Source organism: Electrophorus electricus, chromosome 26 (genome assembly GCF_041902795.1).
Source record: "Electrophorus electricus isolate QZ-2024a chromosome 26, ASM4190279v1, whole genome shotgun sequence".
Lineage (NCBI taxonomy): Eukaryota > Metazoa > Chordata > Actinopteri > Gymnotiformes > Gymnotidae > Electrophorus > Electrophorus electricus.
Genome location: NC_137522.1, coordinates 11186779 through 11205296, shown reverse-complemented (window position 1 = coordinate 11205296; position 18518 = coordinate 11186779). Strand labels below are relative to the sequence as shown.

Here is an 18518-nt window from a genome sequence, read left to right as displayed (position 1 = left end):
AGTTGGAACATTGATGTTGATATGTAACACTGTCATAACATGCACCCACATAGAAAAGATAAAAATCTTGAAATACAGCAACGATAGCTTTTTTTTTTTTTAATTCAGCATCTTCAGTTCATCAGCAGTCAGAGTGCAGAGGGTCAGTCATATCATCATATGTTGAGCTACATCAGCTGGCCTATGTGAGAGCCATCGATCGATTTTCCTCTCCGATATCTGGCTCAGTGGGACACTAATGTCATCTGATCACTGACCCAATATCGCACCACTGGAGAGAAAAAAGGCTGATTTATGCTGCCCCCATACGGATAATGTTGCAATGGTGAATTCAAAAGGTAACGGTTTGTGTGACAAACATTTAACGCGTCAGCTTATGAAGTTCAGGGCTCCTCGGATTCCTGTGCATTCAAGCTTCACTCTAATGTGTGTGCACATCTTTAATTTAGGCCCATGCACTTGTCTTAGAGTAACGCGCAGTTTTGGCTTGCACCTTTTTTATACACTTGTCATATTCTTTGACAATCAATATTGTGGCTCTTTCTTTTAGTTCACCAAAGGCTTCGGGGGTTAATTCAGAGGTCAAGCAAGACTTGCAAGCTGTCAATCTTGCATTGTAGACACTCCTACCTCCCATCTGTGCCCCCACTCCCTCGTCCCTTGCCTATTATTTCAGGCTCCATTGCCCTGAATGGCCCCTACCTCTTTCTTTATCCTCTGGTGGCCCATACTCGGCCAAGAGAGAGAGAACGTGTCAAAGGAATGCTGCATTCTTTCACATCTGTGTCTTGTTTCCCCCCCAATTGTGGCATTAACATTTCAAACTGTCCCTTTCAGCCCTGATTTTAATGCCTACCTTCTTTGCCCACACTCCTCTTTTGTGGAAGAGCAACAAATGTTCTCTGGCGATGCACACTTCTGCAGCCCCTTTGATGAGGGACCTGTCTGCGGCATCTTCAGCTTTTAAAGAGCAGCTGCACAGGGGTGCACAGCTGTTTCCAGCTTCTGGGTCGATGCCCCTCTGGCGTCCCATCTTTCAAAGCACTTAAACATCTGTTTGCGTTAGTTTTATATGTAGTCAACACGGTGCGGCATGGGTTGCCATTTCACAACATATGCATCAAATCTCCCCACGTGTTAGGGAGCTCCCACGAATGCGCGGATGCAGTTCGAAGTCGTATCATCAGAGAAGGCGTCCAGAGCCTCCCACCGGAATGCACTTTGAGATTATACATCAGACTTCAAAGGCCCAGTCCTTTGCACATGAATGTTATAATTTTTCATGATGCAACAACAACGGCAACAAAAAAAAAAAGAAAAAAAAAGAAGTGCAACAGAGCCACCCCCCCAACCAACCCCCCCCCCCTGCTCTCCGGCCGGGGTTCGATCGCCAGTGCTCGTTTGAAGCACTTAACAGGTGTTGATCGGCGGCCTTCTCCACAGCTTAAGAAGATAAGGCTTCCAGCAGAGAAGAGAGACCCCGGCGCGTCTAATGAGGTGCACGGGAGGCAGACAGGCCGCTTCAGTCCGTGCCTTCGGTGCCTTGCACTGATCAGCATGTTAACCACTCTCAGCATGACACAAAGCTATGAAAGTAGCGAGCTGTTGTCGTCGATTTAGCCTTACACCCATCTGCCCGTGTAAGGGATCGGCCCTCCCGTTTCATGCATTTATTTTCCTTCACTGGGACCCTGCCGCACAACTATGCCGCCTTCCGAATCATTTGTGTAATCTGAAATAAAGTGCCAGAGAGATGGACTGTGAAAAACAATGTCTCGGACACACATACATAGGTTCCAGTCACCAATGATGTCATTTACACACATAGTAAAGTACATTGTTTTTTTGTTGTTGTTGATGTTGTTGTTTTTGTTTCTTATGTGTTTTTGTCTGATACAGTTTGTAGCATATATGCTATAGGTACTGGTCAAAACTATAGCCTTGGATTCTTCAGAATTGTAGCGTTCTGAGTAATCAAAGCATACCCTGCCACAGGTCTCCTTTTTCCCCTGCAGACCAGAGTAAATACCTTAGATTTGGACTGTATGTGCAGAGCAGGGAAGGGTTTGCTCAAGTGCGTCTTAAGCGGAGAGTGTAGGGAGGGGTGTGCTCTGTGGTGTTAATGGGCTCCTAAGTGACTTGTTACTGGAGTGACTGTGCTCCCCTGCGAGGGGTGTGAGTGGCTTTATGAGCAGAGAGCACCGGGACAGGCAGGAGGGGTAAACATGCAGACGGAGGCAAACAGCTGAGAACAGAGACGGACGCACGTCCAGGTGGTCTCCGAGCTTCAGCCAGAGGGCCCTGTGCCATTTAGCGCCCGATCCGGGATCCGACATCCTTGTGGGTAGAGAGCAGACGGGGGAGAGTGCAGGCACGGGTGTAGGTACGTACGCACAGACGGAGCAGGTGCAGCGGCAGTGACGTTGTGTGTTTTGGTGAAGATTCAGATTTGCGAGCTCTGTCATCTGGAAGATGGTGTGCCCCCTTTACTGGCACTGACTCTTTGGGATTTAGTCCTGGCTTATTGTAGCTTTTGTGGATTTGTACTCCTTTTCAGTTGTTTTTCTTTTTTTCTTTTTTTTAAGAATAAACAACGGGCTGGAACGGGCACGGTTTGGATGGAGACGACCGTCAGGGACCTGCAGTGATGGCCTCTGCGCTGATGACTGACTCTGGCTTACTTTGCAGGTGCGGACCTCAATAATGAGCGTCTGTGGGAGCAGTGCTCACAGACTGTTGTGACTGCAGTGAGTTCCGTGCAAACACAAGGAGAGTGTCCAAGCGGAGCGCGATGGCACGCACAGTGTGGAGTCTCTCTACCCTCTGCTGCCTGATATTTGCTTTGGCTGTTATGCAGAGCACTGAAGGTAAGAATCTATGCTATACTGTTACAATCCTTATTAATACATAGGCATCCATATTTGCCTCATGAAACAACTCCACATTATCCACAGATATAGCAAAATTATTTTTTGTCTAGTAAGCTTTAGGGTTCATGAAGATGGTGATGCATAAACACCAATATAGCCTTTGATATTCTAAGCCAATATAAAGCACAAACATTCCAAACATTTAAAAGTGTAACTTCTTGGAACCATACCTTCATTAACATTAAACATGCATTGCTTTTGCTCTCAATTAAATTAAAACCAATATCGAATATCTGACTCATCTATTTGTTTGAGTTATCTTTGCTCCTATATTTGCTCAGATGTCCTCTTCTAACTATAGGGCTAAGCCCAACAACTGTTCATTATAAACAATATCCCCAAGTAAACATGCTTCATTACGCTCCACCCCAGCCGTAATATCTTTTTAATGCATTTTATAATTGAATTAAATGGGTTACTGCCATAGCCATAAATGGCTGGAAGTTTTTTCTTCTGTAGGAGCTTCAAAAGATTAATTGCTCGAGGGTTATTTCCTTCTTTCCAGTATATCCCCCAGAAACGTTGCATCTCATCTTTCCTATTTAATTTTCCAGGGCTGACTGCTGTCTGTATACTTGGATGTAATTCATTTGTATTCATAGCTTCTGTTTCAAGGAAAGACTTTTACCTTGTTTCAGTATCTTGTCTCTCTCTTTTTCTAAACATACTTTCTGTAGAAAAAAGAATGTACACTGTGACACTTTTATTGATTCTTTGGAACAGTTGAGATACCTGCCGTTGATCTTTTTGATGAAGTATGCAAAATCAGCAATAGTTTTTCATATAAGTCCTTGTTTATATTCTCATAGTTGTGACAGGCTGCATTGCAGGTGTTCTCATGAATCAGGAATAAAAGTGCAAAGCTGGGATCATGTTTTTACAACAGTACATTATTTCCTAAGTATTTTTAAGGTGACAGGCTTACTGTCACATTAAACTCAAGAAGAAATGATAGACTTAATCATTGAATGTAAATTTAAGGTAATAACTTATCTTTTCCCAGCCTATAGAAGTGTCACCGTTGCAAAAATTAGGTCCCAAATTGCAACCTAGTAATTCTCAAAAGATCTATTCGGACATTGGAACTAAATAGAAGTCTTGGTTTGGAGTCCTGGTTTTGACAGCTTCCTTTTCTTCTAGTCTTTAAGATTTAGATTAAATTGAGGGGTCTGTCCTCTTCTCTGAAAGAGGGTTCTGTTGAATGTGTGGTGATTAACACTGGTACATGTCAAAGGGGGCAGAGTGACAAATCCCAACTCTTCATTTATCTCATGCTCTCGCTCGCACTCTGTCTCTCTCTCTCTCTCTCTCTCTCTCTCTCTCTCTCTCTCTCTCTCTCTCTCTCTCTCTCTCTCTTTCTTTCTTTCTGCAGTGGATTCTGCTGCACATGAGTATGCACACACAGAATTAGACAGCATCTGTCCAGGCTTGGTGTCAGTGGTACAATTGACAGGGTTGTACATGCAGCCCCACAGGTGTCAGGCAAATATTTTATGAGAAGATCGGGGTGGGGGTTGCTGCTGCCAGACCAAGTGTCACTGTGTCCTGGGCTTTTGTCTTTCCTGCTGGTCTAGTGAATAACATGGAAATATTCCTGCTGGAGATGCAAAAACAAGATATACACCCCCCCCCCCCCCCAGCTTCTGCCCTGTATCCATCAGTACTAGATTCAGTGCAGATTGTGCTTGTCTTGCTTTAGGGAGTCAAGTTGAAATTTGTGCCATAACAAACAAACAAAAAGAGCCAAATCATCCTGTAAAGCTTAACGTGCATCAGTAAGCCTGCAACTTAAAATGCTTGTACCATCGACATCCCGTAAAATCTTATCTGTGTATTAGAGAGGTTTATTACAATATTCCTACTCATAAAATGGCTCATTGTTTTTAAGAAATCCTCTTTCTAGGGCCAGTTGGCATAAACTTAAACCCGGGGACTTAAAGTCCTTAATGAAGTTAAGTGAACTAATGAAGTTAGTCTGCAGTCCTGGCCTGTCAGCTTCTCGGCCAGACTTAAGAGCACGCCTTTATTAAAACAGACTCGGAGTGTGATCCTTTTGTTCTGTCCTTCACAGTAAACAACCTCTGTGTGAGTCTTTCTTTCCTTTTTCTTTTTTTTTCCTTCATTTTTTTGACACCCCCCATCCCCACCCCCACTTCCCCGACGTCACACAGGGATTTTGTATCGGGCTAGGGGATCAGCCTACCCATAGTGCTAAGCTGCTGCTGGGTCAATACGCCATCGGCCGTCAATGTGGCGCGGGTCTTTCATCGGCAGTCACTCCTCCCTTGATGAGGCTGATAAGAGGACAATGGGACAGAGGACATGCTGCTAGCAAGGTGGTACTGCTGCCACAGGCCCCCACCCAGCGGAGCCCTTCAGATCCTCATTAGGATTTGCTGTTAAGGTTGGGGGGGGTGGGTGGAGCGGAGAGAGTTGGGAAAGGGTGGGGGGATTTGATGGATTAAGGCCCATCAGAGCTGGCTCCCGCTTTGTGTTTGTCATGCAGGAAAAAAAAAAAGAAAAGGCACTGCTAACTTATATTGTGGGATGTCTTAGACTGTATCCCTGATGAGACTACGATGATACTCAGTATTGATTTGGTCTGTATTAATGATTTGTCTATTTTGGGATCGTGCTGAGCAGGGACTTGCAGTCCGAGCTCGGAATCTCTGGCCAAGCAAGTTTATGGTTATAGAAACAAATGGGTATCAATGGAAACTGGCTAAAGCCGTTGTAAGCTAGCCAATGGTAATTTACCTTACATGGTTTCTTGGAAGCTCATCCAGTTGTTCTTTACGCTATGTATGAGGAGACTAGACAACTAAAAGTTTTGGAAATCGAAGATTTTCAGTGTCTTATTGTGGCTGTTTGCCTTAAGCATGACCTGGGACACTCCAGGTAAAGTAATGTAAGGCTCCAAAAATGGGCTTGTGTTAGCTGAAACCTTTTTAATGACAGCAAATTGGATAAGGGGTTTAATGATGCACACTGGGGTTAGAACGAGGACACTCATTTCCTGGACGAGAACTGAGTTTACTGTTTTTGTCATCTACCCATATCCCTCCTATCTTTTTATTTAGTTTTTTGGTTTTTTCCCCCACTATCTGTCTTCTATGCTTTGTCTTGTCTTGTCTCTGCGTGGGCCCATTTGCGGGCCTTTAACAAACGTATCCCAAGTGATCAGCTTGGCAGAGTCACATAGCAGCAGACCACACCGTCAGAAAGTCTAAAGAGGAAGAAGGAGACCTGCCTTATCTTCCTCCCTTCTTGTCACAGACGGCATCTTGGCCGAAGTGAGCCATGAAACCCTTGCTGTTTTGTTTTGCCTTTTTGCGTCCCATGCAGGCTGACTGTATTGCGGTATTAAAGCACTGCTTGGCATGAAATGTGAGTGAAGTACATCTGAAAGATTCATCTGCAGCAGGATACGAATCTTTCCACTCCTTTTGTTTGTGTTTCTCCCTTTCCTTAAGTTTGAAAGAGCTAGACCCACCGTCTCTGAAGGCACACCATGTGCTAGCTGCATGTAATTCCAAAACAGCTTAAATGTTTGATCGTTGCTCACAGTTGTGGGGACTTGTGTTGCAGCAGAACTGAAAGAGTCACAGTTGTAGGCCATTTCGAAGCAGACTGCCAGAAATAGTATGAATATAAGAGGGGGTGAAGTCTGAGAAAAAGAAGGCATGTATTAGAGGGTCAGAGGGTAACTGGAACCAGTTTCCTGTTTGTTACTTTAATACTGTGGAATTTTAAGATGATTAGGACATGCAGCATTAGGGTCATGTTGTCCTGAACATTATTTAAATGTGATTCCTGGAAGGCTGTGTATTGTCTTCTTTTTTGAAGTATTCAGAAAAGGCTTCGGATAAACATTTCAATTATTAGGTAAACTTGGAGATGAAAGTTTCTTAGAATTGCTATGATCATGGCATTATATCATTGGCTAAGAGTTTAGTTCTACAGAGACAGACAGTTCCAAAACTTGGTAATTTTATTTTAAAATTTGGCAAAATGTAATTCTTCCACTTAGTATTTGCTGGGTTTAGTGGTTTGCTGTTTTTCAGTCAGTCGTACTGTTCTGGATGATTTTCTTGCTGGCAGCAAGCAGGTGGAGGGAAGTTCTTATGACCATGAGGCAGCAGAAAGAGTTTTGTGGGCTACACATGCACAAAGTTTAATTTTAAGAGCACCTCTCAGAACCAACAGTCCCTGCAGACTTCTCTAAGCCTTACCTAGACATCCCCTGACTAAAGTAAGCAGAATTGCTATAGCAAATTTAAATTTAGCAAGCAATACCACTTTAGCAAATTTAAATTGAAACTGGTATTACACAATAAAGATTTTTTTCAACAGAGTTGAAACTGGTCAGCTAAAGATATCATATCTGAAAATAAATAGTGTGTGATGAGTTTACAGGTATTTAATGTTTAAAAAATATTTAATGTTGTTTTGCAGTCTCCAATTGGTGAGCTCCTGGCCAGTTGACTTATCAGAATGTACACAGTAGACAGATGCTGTGTAGACACGGAGAGATGCATATCATATACAGACACTAGTTTCCATTACTACAAGCGTGTTAAAGTAACATATCAAGCTGTGACTTACAGCTGGTGATACTGGAGTTTCTAAATATATAAGCTGGCGTTAATTAATTAGCCTCCTGATTGTCTGTGCTCAGCAGGGAATCAAGCTGGCTAACCATTAGTCCTTTTGATGTATTGTCAGGTATTGAGGATATTTGTTGTGATTTATGTCTCTGAGTGAAACTAGTGTCCTTTTGCCCAGCTTGGATCACTGCTCCATTCAAACTGGCTGGAGTAGGAGCAAAGCTGCGTGATATGGCATCACATGCCACTTGTAAAAAAACAAAAAAACAAAAAACCTCCCTATATATATATATATATATATATATATATATATATATATATATATATATATATATATATATATATATATATAGACACACACACTCTCACACACACACACACACATACGCACACACACACACACACACACACACACACACACACACACACACACATTTGTAGCTTGAATAGAATGTGCCAATATATTTATATTGCAGTATTTCTATTTTTTATTGCCTCTACACCAGCTGTTTAGGTTGTATATATTTGGCTACGTTTATATTTAAGTTGTCCACTTTTGTAGTCGCCAGGTCAGTGGCCTTGGTAGCATGCTTACTCTGCTCAAGACAAAGGGCCGTGTTCCAAATCAGAAAAATTAATCCCTCCCTCACTCCTCTTAACTACTTCCACTTGGTATAATCCATGTGGTAGGGGTGCACTGTCTCCATTTTTTAAACAAAGCAGCTTTGTCTAATTCCAGATAAAGCCTTTTAATTTATAGCTAGTATTTATCCCAAATTCTTTGCTTGTAACTGTGGAAACAAGCAATCAGAACTCCATTAATGTGTGCTCCACATCAGACATTCATCCGACCCCGCATCGTGCATGTGTAAAGTGGGAGGCAGCTGTGGAAGTGAGAGGAGCTTTATTTTTCTTTGGATTTGAACTGGCCTGCTATGTCCCTGAACACAAGCAGAGAATCACAATGACCTCACGCTGTGAGTCAGTGGTTGACCTGGTGAGTCATTTCATCTCCTTGAGCTGGAGATTGCCGGAGCCAGACATAGCAAGGCTGTAAGACTATGTTCTGACATGCTAGTGAATGAGGTTGAAATTTACAACTTGGAATGTCAATTATTAAGAGAGGACGAAGAATTGGCAGTCTGGCTAGAATGTCATTTATAATTATTCTATTAATTCATTTTAATGTGTCTTTCATGAAGTTCATCAATTCATATTCATTAATCTGTAAATTACTTACAAAAACTGATGGAACAGCTCTAAAATATGAAGAAATACTTTCAGTAGGCCTCAATACTTAGTGCATTTTTTTTCTGCTGCATTTTCCACCCTGTTTTTGATTGGTCTGCAATTTTTAAGGCTTCTTTTAGACTTTCTTGTCAAATACAATTCCAGTCTCCACAGAAAGCACCTTTTCTCATTTCAATTTGACAGCACTTTGCAACTCCCTCTTCATGTTAGGCATCCCAGACATGGAGTGGCGGTAACTAGAAATGTTCAAGACATTCAGTAGATAAATCCTTTGAGATTGGGGTTTGCACCAGATTTAGTGCTCAATTGAAATTAAAACAACTGGTTTGCTACAGTCAAATATTAAACCCATGCAAATCCAATCCAATTCCTACAAAGCACAGTACCCTGCATGCTGTAACCTCTTCTCTCTGCGGCACATTTTCAAATACAGACAAATGACTAGCCTAATAAGATGATAAAAGACCAAAGTTGAGGTCATTTTTGGTTGAAGTAGCCCTTTAATGGTTTAAATTAAACTGAATTTTCACACAGGGCGCTCATAAGACCTCTGCAGTGAGGCTAAAGGCTCACTGAGGCTTCCGTTGCTTAAATGATTGAGCTTGTTCGGCGGTGTCGGCCAGAGCAAACAGCTTGCTGGTCAAGGGGTTTAAATGCCAGGTGGAGGTCAGGCAAAGCAATGTCTGAATAATGTGTCATCGAGGTATTGACACGAAAGGGCACATTGCTCTTAGTGACAGAGAAGGTAGTCAGAAAGAGAGGGAGGGAGGGAGGCAGAGTGAGGGTGAGAAAAGAGAGAGAAAGGGAGCGAGGGAAGGGGAAAGAACACAATAAGCCCACACCCTTATCTTTAATGATATATGTAGAATACTTCCTTACTGATTGGAGGAGGACGAAATGGTCTATTGGTTTATTGGACCATTGGAGATCTCAAATCATTAACAGTGACTTGTAGTTAGGCCAATGACCTCGTTGTGCATCTGGCAAGTCTACTATACTTAAGAAAAGATGTATGCGTGCCTCTAAACTTAATAGATTCAGCCATAAGTATCACTTGGCCATTTTGAAGCAGCAAAGTGAATGATATAAAAAATACGCTTACAAAACCAAGGCTTTTGGAGCTAAAGAGAAGAGTAATGGGAAGATAAGGAGTGACAGTTCATTCATTAGCATTTTTGCAGTCCCAGAATAGTGTGGACTATTTTTAGAATGTAAAAAAAGGCCAAGTATGTTCCATAAGGTTCATTCCACTTCATGTCCTCACGTGTTAGTCTTTCAGCAAGCCCCCAAAGCCACTGGGGCTCAGAATCGAGGCGGTGTTAGAAAGTCATCAGTTGCCTATAGAAATGACGCTTTGTCAATAACATAGTAAAAGGCGAATTTATGACCTTGATACAGTGTATTGCATTTAATTAGGCTTAAAGATGATTCTCTGATATGATGAAAAGAGGACATGCAACCCACAGGCTCTGGGTTTAATATAAGCACCCTTTTTTTTTCTTTTATATATCTATGTCTATATCTATATGGTTTACACAAGTTATAGTGTAAGGTGAAGCTTTTACATTATGTGAATAATTCTATCCCATGTAACGTTTTGGAATGTGTTGCCCTCAAAAGTGATAAGGTTCTATTGATACCCATGTAGATAGACAGTGTTCCCATTATGCTAGTAATGTACACAATAATTTGCTTTTGTGTGCTTGTGCGCGTATCTCCGTGGGTGAAGCATGAGGGGGTGGAGGTGGAGGGAGAGCTGCTCTAGCGGGCAGATCCTATCTCCACCTTCTTTGATGGACTGAAGCTAGATTTTAAAAGGAACCACCCCAGCAGCGAAAAGGAAAAAACAGTGGGGTATATTTTTTAGAATGTCTATCTCGAGCTAAATGACAATGTTTTTTATTTTACTTTGTCTTTTTTTCAATCCTTCTTTTTTTTTTTTTTTTTTTTTTTTTTTTGTTAACCAGTACGCACCTGTATCAAAGATGCTCCTGATAGCCCAACTGCTGTTGCTATGGAAGAGAAAGATGTAAATGAACTGGGGCAAACCGTGGTCATGAATACCAATGAATCTCAGATCCAGGAACCACAGCAGTCTCAGTCTGACTATCAGGGAGCATATTGCCTTCTTGTGCCTATTGAACACCACTGATGGGCTGCTTATTTTCCTGTCTCGAGTTTTATGGTGTCCATCAAGGCTTGTCCATAACCACAGCAGGAGGAGGGACAGAGAAGAGAGGCTATGGTCTATTGGCTGCTTCACAAAGCAATGTGCACCGTGCTCTTGCCAGAGAAGCCAGACTCCTATTTATGGTGCTCCACATGGGAAAGTGAGCAAGGTTTAAAATTTGATCATTGCAGCTTGTCTGGCTAATAAACCCTAAGATTTGGGTCGTGGATGCCACAGATGTTTGCACGGACCAAAACTGGAGGAATGTCCACAGGTCAGCTAAGCTTTAGTGGAACCTCCTCCCCCAACAGGGAATATTTCTACTCATATCCACAATATTTTTTCATCACTTTCTACTTTTCTCTCTTGCGAAAACCAAACTCCTTAAGACAACATGCTATTGTAAAGGATATTGCTGGATTATGGAATCAGCTCTGTGGGAGGAAAGGTGACTTAGGGTGTCTTTGTCTTCTATAGACTTCTGTAGTGTTTAGTGCTAGTGGTGAACATAAAAAGGACTAAAAAAAGAAAGAGAAAACCCTCTAAAACTCAAGCTGAGTTTTGGCCTGATTCGGTATGGCATGGTTTTCTATTTCCCTCCGAAATCCCCTCAGCAAGCAGTCTTGTCACCCATGAGAGCAAAAGAATAGCAGTCAATGCTAGCCATGCTAGCTTGTTTGCAAGTAGTTGTATGCCACTGTCAGGACAAAGCCCAATCCAGACTACATTAACAGGCCTTGACACTTGCTAGGAGTGTCTTCGGTTCTTTTTTTTTTTTGCACTTCCGTGGGGAAGAATGCAGAGTGTCAGTCTTAGATAATCTCATGAAACCTCCATTCTTTTGCCCATCCCAAAAACACTGTCAGAACAGTTTCACACCAGAACTTAGAAACAAACATCCACATTTTCTAAAAAAATAATACAGATCTATCTATCTATCTATCTATCTATCTATCTATCTATCTATCTATCTATCTATCTATCTATCTATCTATCTATCTATCTATCTATCTATCTATCTATCTATCTATCTATCTATCTATCGTCCTCATATAGGACTCACTAAGTAATAAAAAAAATGCAGAGATCTAAAAAAACATATTGTGATGGCTGGCAAATTTCTCCAAAACTGCATATTTCTTTATTAGGTCATGTGCTGAAGTGAATCATATGTTTGTCATCTGGCTTCTCAGCACTTTTTGTGCAAGGGAGATTAGAACAGTACGCTGCCGCAGAAGACGATGATGATCCTAATCACTCCCTGCATGTTCATTACCTTCACTTCACTGATAGTCATATCCTGGCAGATGGTCACTTTCCAATTGATTTGCCTCGTTGAGGAGATTAAAATATTATTGCGCCGCAGAGACCGGGCACCATCCCCGTCAAATGATCATTCTCGCCTGGCCGCTGCTCTCTGAATGGGCCAATGTCACCCCAAAGGTGCAAAGTGAATTAGAGCATAATCTTGGGACTGTGGCCCCTGTGGTGGAACTCTGTAGCTACTGCTTACTGTGCCAAACTGTGCAAATAGGATGATGTCAGAGTTGTAGGCTGTAGTTTGAAGGAATGCTGTGAAACAAAATGAATAATGTGAAATAAACACATGATTTCTGAAAAAGAATCCAGACAGTATTTCTGTTGGGTAATGTTGATAATGTTACTATAATTCAGTAATGTAGCCCACATTATTTTACTCCATAATCCGTTGTAATTAAAACACAAGTATCATAAGTGTTGTTTTACAGCGCTGAAGTACAGTTGCACAATAGCACCCTGTATTTACCCAAATATTTACATGGGAACAGAGCACTTTGGAGTATAATGGGACCAAGGAGTCATCTGTGCATTTGAACCGTGATTAAAAGGGTCTCCCCCTTTCACAAGTTGCATTGACCAGATTTGTGGAGTCATGTACAGTGCGGCGACTGATAAAGCTCGGCTCTGAAAGGCTTGCATTGTGTGGTGGCGCGGGGCCTGCTTGCCCAGAGTTCAGAGTTGGCTACCTATCTGCCTGAAAGGAATTGAAAAACGACCCTCATGGTGACTGACCAGAATGCCAGATAAGACTTGGTGTCAACAAGGCCAGGATGGAGGGGAGATCACAGCGATTATGGTGTTGCTATGGCAATGAAATCGAGCATTCTGTTTAATATATTATTTACTGCCTCTGATCCTGTTATTTAATTAGAAAGAGAGGAAAGGTCCACAGAGCCGCTCACTTTTTAAAGGCCTGACTGACTACCGACAGGTACAGTTCACTTTCCTGTGTTTTAGTAGGGTTAGGATGCTTCACAAGTAAAAAGATAGGTAGTAAACACATTGATGGGTCAGAAAGGATATTGTACCGTAACGCAGAGAAAAAATATTCTAGACATGAGAGCATAAGATATAGAAACACAAAGGTTGATATCTCTTCTTGAGAACCTTTGCTTTTATATCTTGGAACGTGACAAGCTAATCAAGATGTTAGCGTAAACCAGGAAACAGATACAGTACAATATTTCTCACAAACAGTTTGACCCAGGCAGGCTCTTATTGTGCATCACTTCAAAAGACTGCAGTGCAAAGAGCAGTGTATGCTTCGCTGGTCTCATTGTGTGTTACAGAGCATGCTGCAGCGAAAGGCAGATGCGTGAGTCCAGAGGCCCTCATTAAGGAAATTTGCCTCACGTCACTGAGGTGCTCTTTTCTCTGCTACCCAGCCTGCCTTACAGCCTTGACACAAACAAACACACGCACGCATGCACGTACCCCCCCACCCACCCACACACACACAAGCAAATAAATGTCAAATGGTAAGGATGCTGAACCTTTTTGTTTTTCCTGAAACCAGATGGTTCAGTTTGAATAGGAAGATAGTTATTTATTTACCAAATAAGTAAATAAGTAGTTAAATAATTAGGTAAGTAAGTAAATCCACGAAACAGTCCAAGGTCTGGTTCTTGTTGACTCCACAACACAGATAACATAATTGCCTGCACTTCTGGTTTATTCTAGCGAAAGATTATTCCATGTAGTTGAAATTGCTTGCAGTCTTCTCAACCGTCTTCTTTTCTTTTTGAACTTGTCTTTGTTCCCATGAACATTGTAGGTGTGTGCTTTAGGTTGTGACTGCAACTTTTCTTCAAAGTACTAAAAACATACCACTGAATGCCTTTTTGGGGCCTTTTTGGAGCCTTTAAATTAATAGTAATACAAAATGTTAAATAAATCACTGAACTGGGATGAGGACAATAGGAAAATACAGCTTTATTATTTTGAGCTGTTTTTAAATAGAAATTCTGCACTTCCATTAGTGTGTACAGACTTTGAAATGTTTAGGCTGACTGATTGCCACTGGGCTCCACATACTTTGGAAAAAGCCAATTGCACGAGTAAATCAAAGTGTCAAAACATTAAATGTGTCATAAAAATCAGGGCTGATCTCAAAAGAGCAATAGGGCCCCTTTTTCTGGCAAGTTGTAAGGACACATTTTATTTAAAGACGTGCTGTAGAACATGTGTGCTCCATGAAATGAAAGGAGCCGAGTTAAAGCAGCCTACAAGTTAATGTCCATGGTGCAGACTTTAGCTTAATTTGCACACGTTGCTTTTCTGAGTCGTCTTTCAGTATTTGAGCTGTTCCATTATATTTGCATGTCAGAAAAAAAGATGTCTTCCTAAATATACTTGGAATCAAGCTATTGATTAGTTAGTGGCTGTCTCTCCCACTGTCCTGAAAGATCACCCAGTGTCAGGCTGAGAAAGTACTTCATCACAAAGCCTAATCAATGATTAGGCTTTTGGAAAGCTGTTTATGAAACAGGCCTTGACATCATGATCTATGAACTGCTTTGGTGGCCATGTTGAGGCTCAGACAACAAGCAATTATTTCTATTTCATTTCCAGACATGCGAACAGGAAGGGCATCGTGCGTTATAATCCTGTCATCCCAGGCCACAAAGAAAATGGCAGAATTACTCATTAATTTGAAGCTGTACAAAAGTGGCAGTTCTTCCCTGTCCCACGCCCTCAACATGTTCTGGTTTCCTTTAAAGGGCCGAAATGAACGAATAGGAGCACGAGACGACAAAGTCAGCGCTGTATGGAAGAACCGCAGTGCTCGGAGATGTGAGTGCTTTTGCAGGACTCTTCACATGAAGTTTATGGGTGGTTTTGGCAAGCCATGCCAGATCGCGCCTGTGGCTCTACCTTGGCGTGCGAGGGCTCACTGTGCTCCGCCACAGTGGGAGGTGGCCAACGGACAGTGCTGCAGCCACATTGATTTATGGATGTCCCGTGTAATCTCTCAGTTGAGTCTGACAAACGCTCACACAAATATAGGCCAGGGAAAAAAAGGCAAACGTGTAATGATTTCAAGTGCTAAAGCAATCAGCCATTCTAAGAAAAACCCAAAAAGGAACATGGAAACAGGGAACTGCTTTGTTACGTATTCAAATGTATACTGCACTGAAATTTAAAGTTAACATTTATTGTTTTGGTAGATGTGCTTTTAAGCCCCAAGATGTTTGCTGACTCTGATTTTAGTTGTGAACTGGAAGTACACCAACGTTATATTGAGTGTCAGGTTTCTTCCTAGTTTGCAGGGGTTTTTTTTTCTACTGAAGGATTTTGGCAAGCCAAACCCTCTAATGAATTTTGCTTCACTTAAAAGCATGCCACAAAACTATATAACCCCCCCCCCCCCAAAAAAAAAAGAATTATAGCATATTGTATGACAGCTTTGAAGTGAATGCCCATCATCTCTCAACACTTTCATTGTGTCAGTGTGCATTGGTCGCACTGGAATCCCAAAGTCACAACGAGAGGACACAACAAAAATACAGACTCCTCCCCTGTCTGATTGTTGACTCAGTCATCCAGAAATTCAATGCAGTCGAGTGGACTTTTTAAAGTAATTTTAAATCCATTTTGCTGTCAGTGTACTCCAATACAGCTGAAAACATCTCGGTGTGTCAAAAAATCCAAGCCGGAAATGCCATCATAAAAAGCACTCTTGCTCACCCTTTTTCTTTTTTCGCTGTATAATTAAAGAATATCGCAGCAGTGACTTCTGAATAGGCAAAGCGAGTGTCAAACAATTTCCCTGTTCCTTTCAGAGCATGAATTAAAAGAAATGTGCCGAGCTAATAGCTACTGTATGTGCTCCCTAATCGAATATATTGCCATTAAGTAAATCAAGTGCACTGCACAGCTGAATTTAGTTGAATATTCCCTTAGAGTGTAACATTTTTATAGTTTGTGTGTATAAGCACAAAGAACACTTACTTCATTTTTCTGTTGCTGGAAACCAAGGAAGTGGCCAGTATTTTGTAAGTGGCTTTGATCCTAATACAAATGTTAAGTATAACATATTCTTTTCAGTGTGTCTCTTATTCTACCAGACAAGGTCAGAGATAGAACCTGCTAAGGAACGTTAGCGCTGCTGAATTTCATGAAAGACTCTGCAGCCTTGCAGAGTGGGTGTAGACTGAATAGGTTCTCAGTTCCATGGATACAAGTCCATACTGATTTCCTCTGACTGTCAGAAACTAGTTTGCTTTGCTAGTGAGACCTGTTAACTGTATACTATGCCTATAGCATACTGTATGCTATGCCTACAGCATACTGATATAAAGCACTATCTGTGCTGATACAGATAATAAAAAGACACCGCAGAGGCAGCAGTATGCCTATTTAGCAAAAAGACATGCATGATAGATTAATAAATTGTTCAGGCTTAAAGTCCTGATCTCCAGTTCAGCACAGCACATCCCAAACCACCCACAAGGGCGCTAAACCACTTCAGAGTGTAACTGCACCAAGAAAGCATAGGGACCATCTGCTTGTCAGAGAATTACCAGTGGGTTTCCACCTCGGGCAAATATTAAGTTAATGCCGACACACTCTCACTGGGTTTACTTTGCTTGCTCCATGCAATTAGCAAGCTTCTGCATTTTAGTTGAAATTTCACATGTAGAGTTGTTTGCAATATAAGGACCCCTGTTTATCTAAAATTGGCCCCTTCATGTTTGACATTACAGTGCTAGAAGAAAAATGCCCTCCAAATGATTTGCTGAGAGTAGTTTGCTTCAGACCCTGAGCACAGCTATTTGGCACTGCTCACATTTGCAGAACACAAAGCAAAAGTATTGATTTCCCCCCCCGCAGCCCCCCTCTTTACTTCTCCTCAGCCGTGCACATGTCTACTCTCTTACTGCCAAAGCTGTAAAATGGATAGAATTACCTGTTTCTTTTTGTTGATGCTTGTTTGGTCATTTCTTTTTTAAACCTCTGAAATATTGCAATTCCTCTAAGATATCGCATGTAATTTTATACATTATATTTTTCATTTTCATAATGACCTGGGGTGACTTCTCTTGTGTAAAATGTATTTATCAAGGATGTTCATTCATTGCCAGTGTTAAATCTGGCATTTTTTTCTTGACTCTTCATTGTTGTGTACTGTTTTTTACTCAAGACTTATTCCAACACCAGTATTCATTTCTTACACAGGTCTGAATGTCTCATTCATCTGAATGTCAGCCTGGCAGCCTTTGAAATAATGTCCAGGGTGTTTTCCCCCAATTTTTCACTTGATATGTCAAAGTAGTACTATTTTGTCTTTGATTCCTTCTCTCTATTCCTCACCTAGGGTTCAGTCGGGCAGCGTTGCCGTTTGGTTTGGTCAGGCGGGAGCTGTCCTGTGAGGGTTACCCCATCGACCTGCGCTGTCCAGGAAGTGATGTCATCATGATTGAGAGTGCTAATTATGGGCGGACTGATGACAAGATCTGTGACGCTGACCCCTTTCAGATGGAAAACATCAACTGCTACCTCTCTGACGCATACAAGATAATGTCCCAAAGGTGGGCTGAGTGCACACACCTTTCTGGGGGGAATTAACCTTGTGTACAAGCTCACTTGCAATGCTTATATGAGCATGAATCACATACTTGTGCAACTGTATAGGTAAAGAGCAGTGTCACTGCGCAGATGAAGTGCAGTGTCACTGCGCAGATGAAGTGCAGTGTCACTGCGCAGATGAAGTGCAGTGTCACTGCGCAGATGAAGTGCAGTGTCACTTCATGCCTGTACAAACTACTGTATATAAGCAATGTACAAAGTTAAAAGCTATCCTTACCTATAAATATTTAAGTTGCAAAACTCTTCTACATAAAGAAGTTATTTACAAAAAAATTTAAATAATAGAATCATCTCATTAATTAATGTTCATATATTTTAAAATGTCCAGCCTAATAAAATCAAAAGCTATTCATTATCCACATTAGAAATATGGAATTTCCCTCTGAAGTTTCTGATTGGTAATAGTAATGTGAAAAAAGTGATTTCATGCAAATATTCTATGTAGAATACATGTGATCTTGCTATTGGTTAAGTACCTTTACCTTAAAATGACATGCTTTTTGTAATTACCTCAAGTTCCTGGTAAATAAACTAAACTAAACTGGGACATTAATTGCATCTAATTCAGCCACTCCCCAGCAATCATGATTATTTTTAAAATATAATTCAGCACTCGGTCCTGAAATTCTATTAACTCTGTCTTTTCTCTCA

The 18518-nt window shown here is 41.4% G+C and overlaps 1 protein-coding gene across 29 annotated transcripts in view; it reads left to right on the top strand.

Moving 5' to 3' along the window:
• The window catches only part of adgrl2a (adhesion G protein-coupled receptor L2a), an 80489-nt gene that overhangs the window by 16168 nt on the left and 45803 nt on the right, over positions 1 to 18518 (top strand). For all 29 annotated transcript variants that reach the window (XR_014120023.1, XR_014120024.1, XM_027017359.3 and 26 more), the window contains 2 exons: positions 2689 to 2867; positions 17596 to 17809. Coding sequence is in view for 27 of the 29 variants with exons in the window: in XM_027017359.3 (XP_026873160.2) it covers positions 2792 to 2867; positions 17596 to 17809 (290 nt within the window). In the remaining 2 variants the exon portion in view is untranslated. The remainder of the gene's footprint in view (positions 1 to 2688; positions 2868 to 17595; positions 17810 to 18518) is intronic.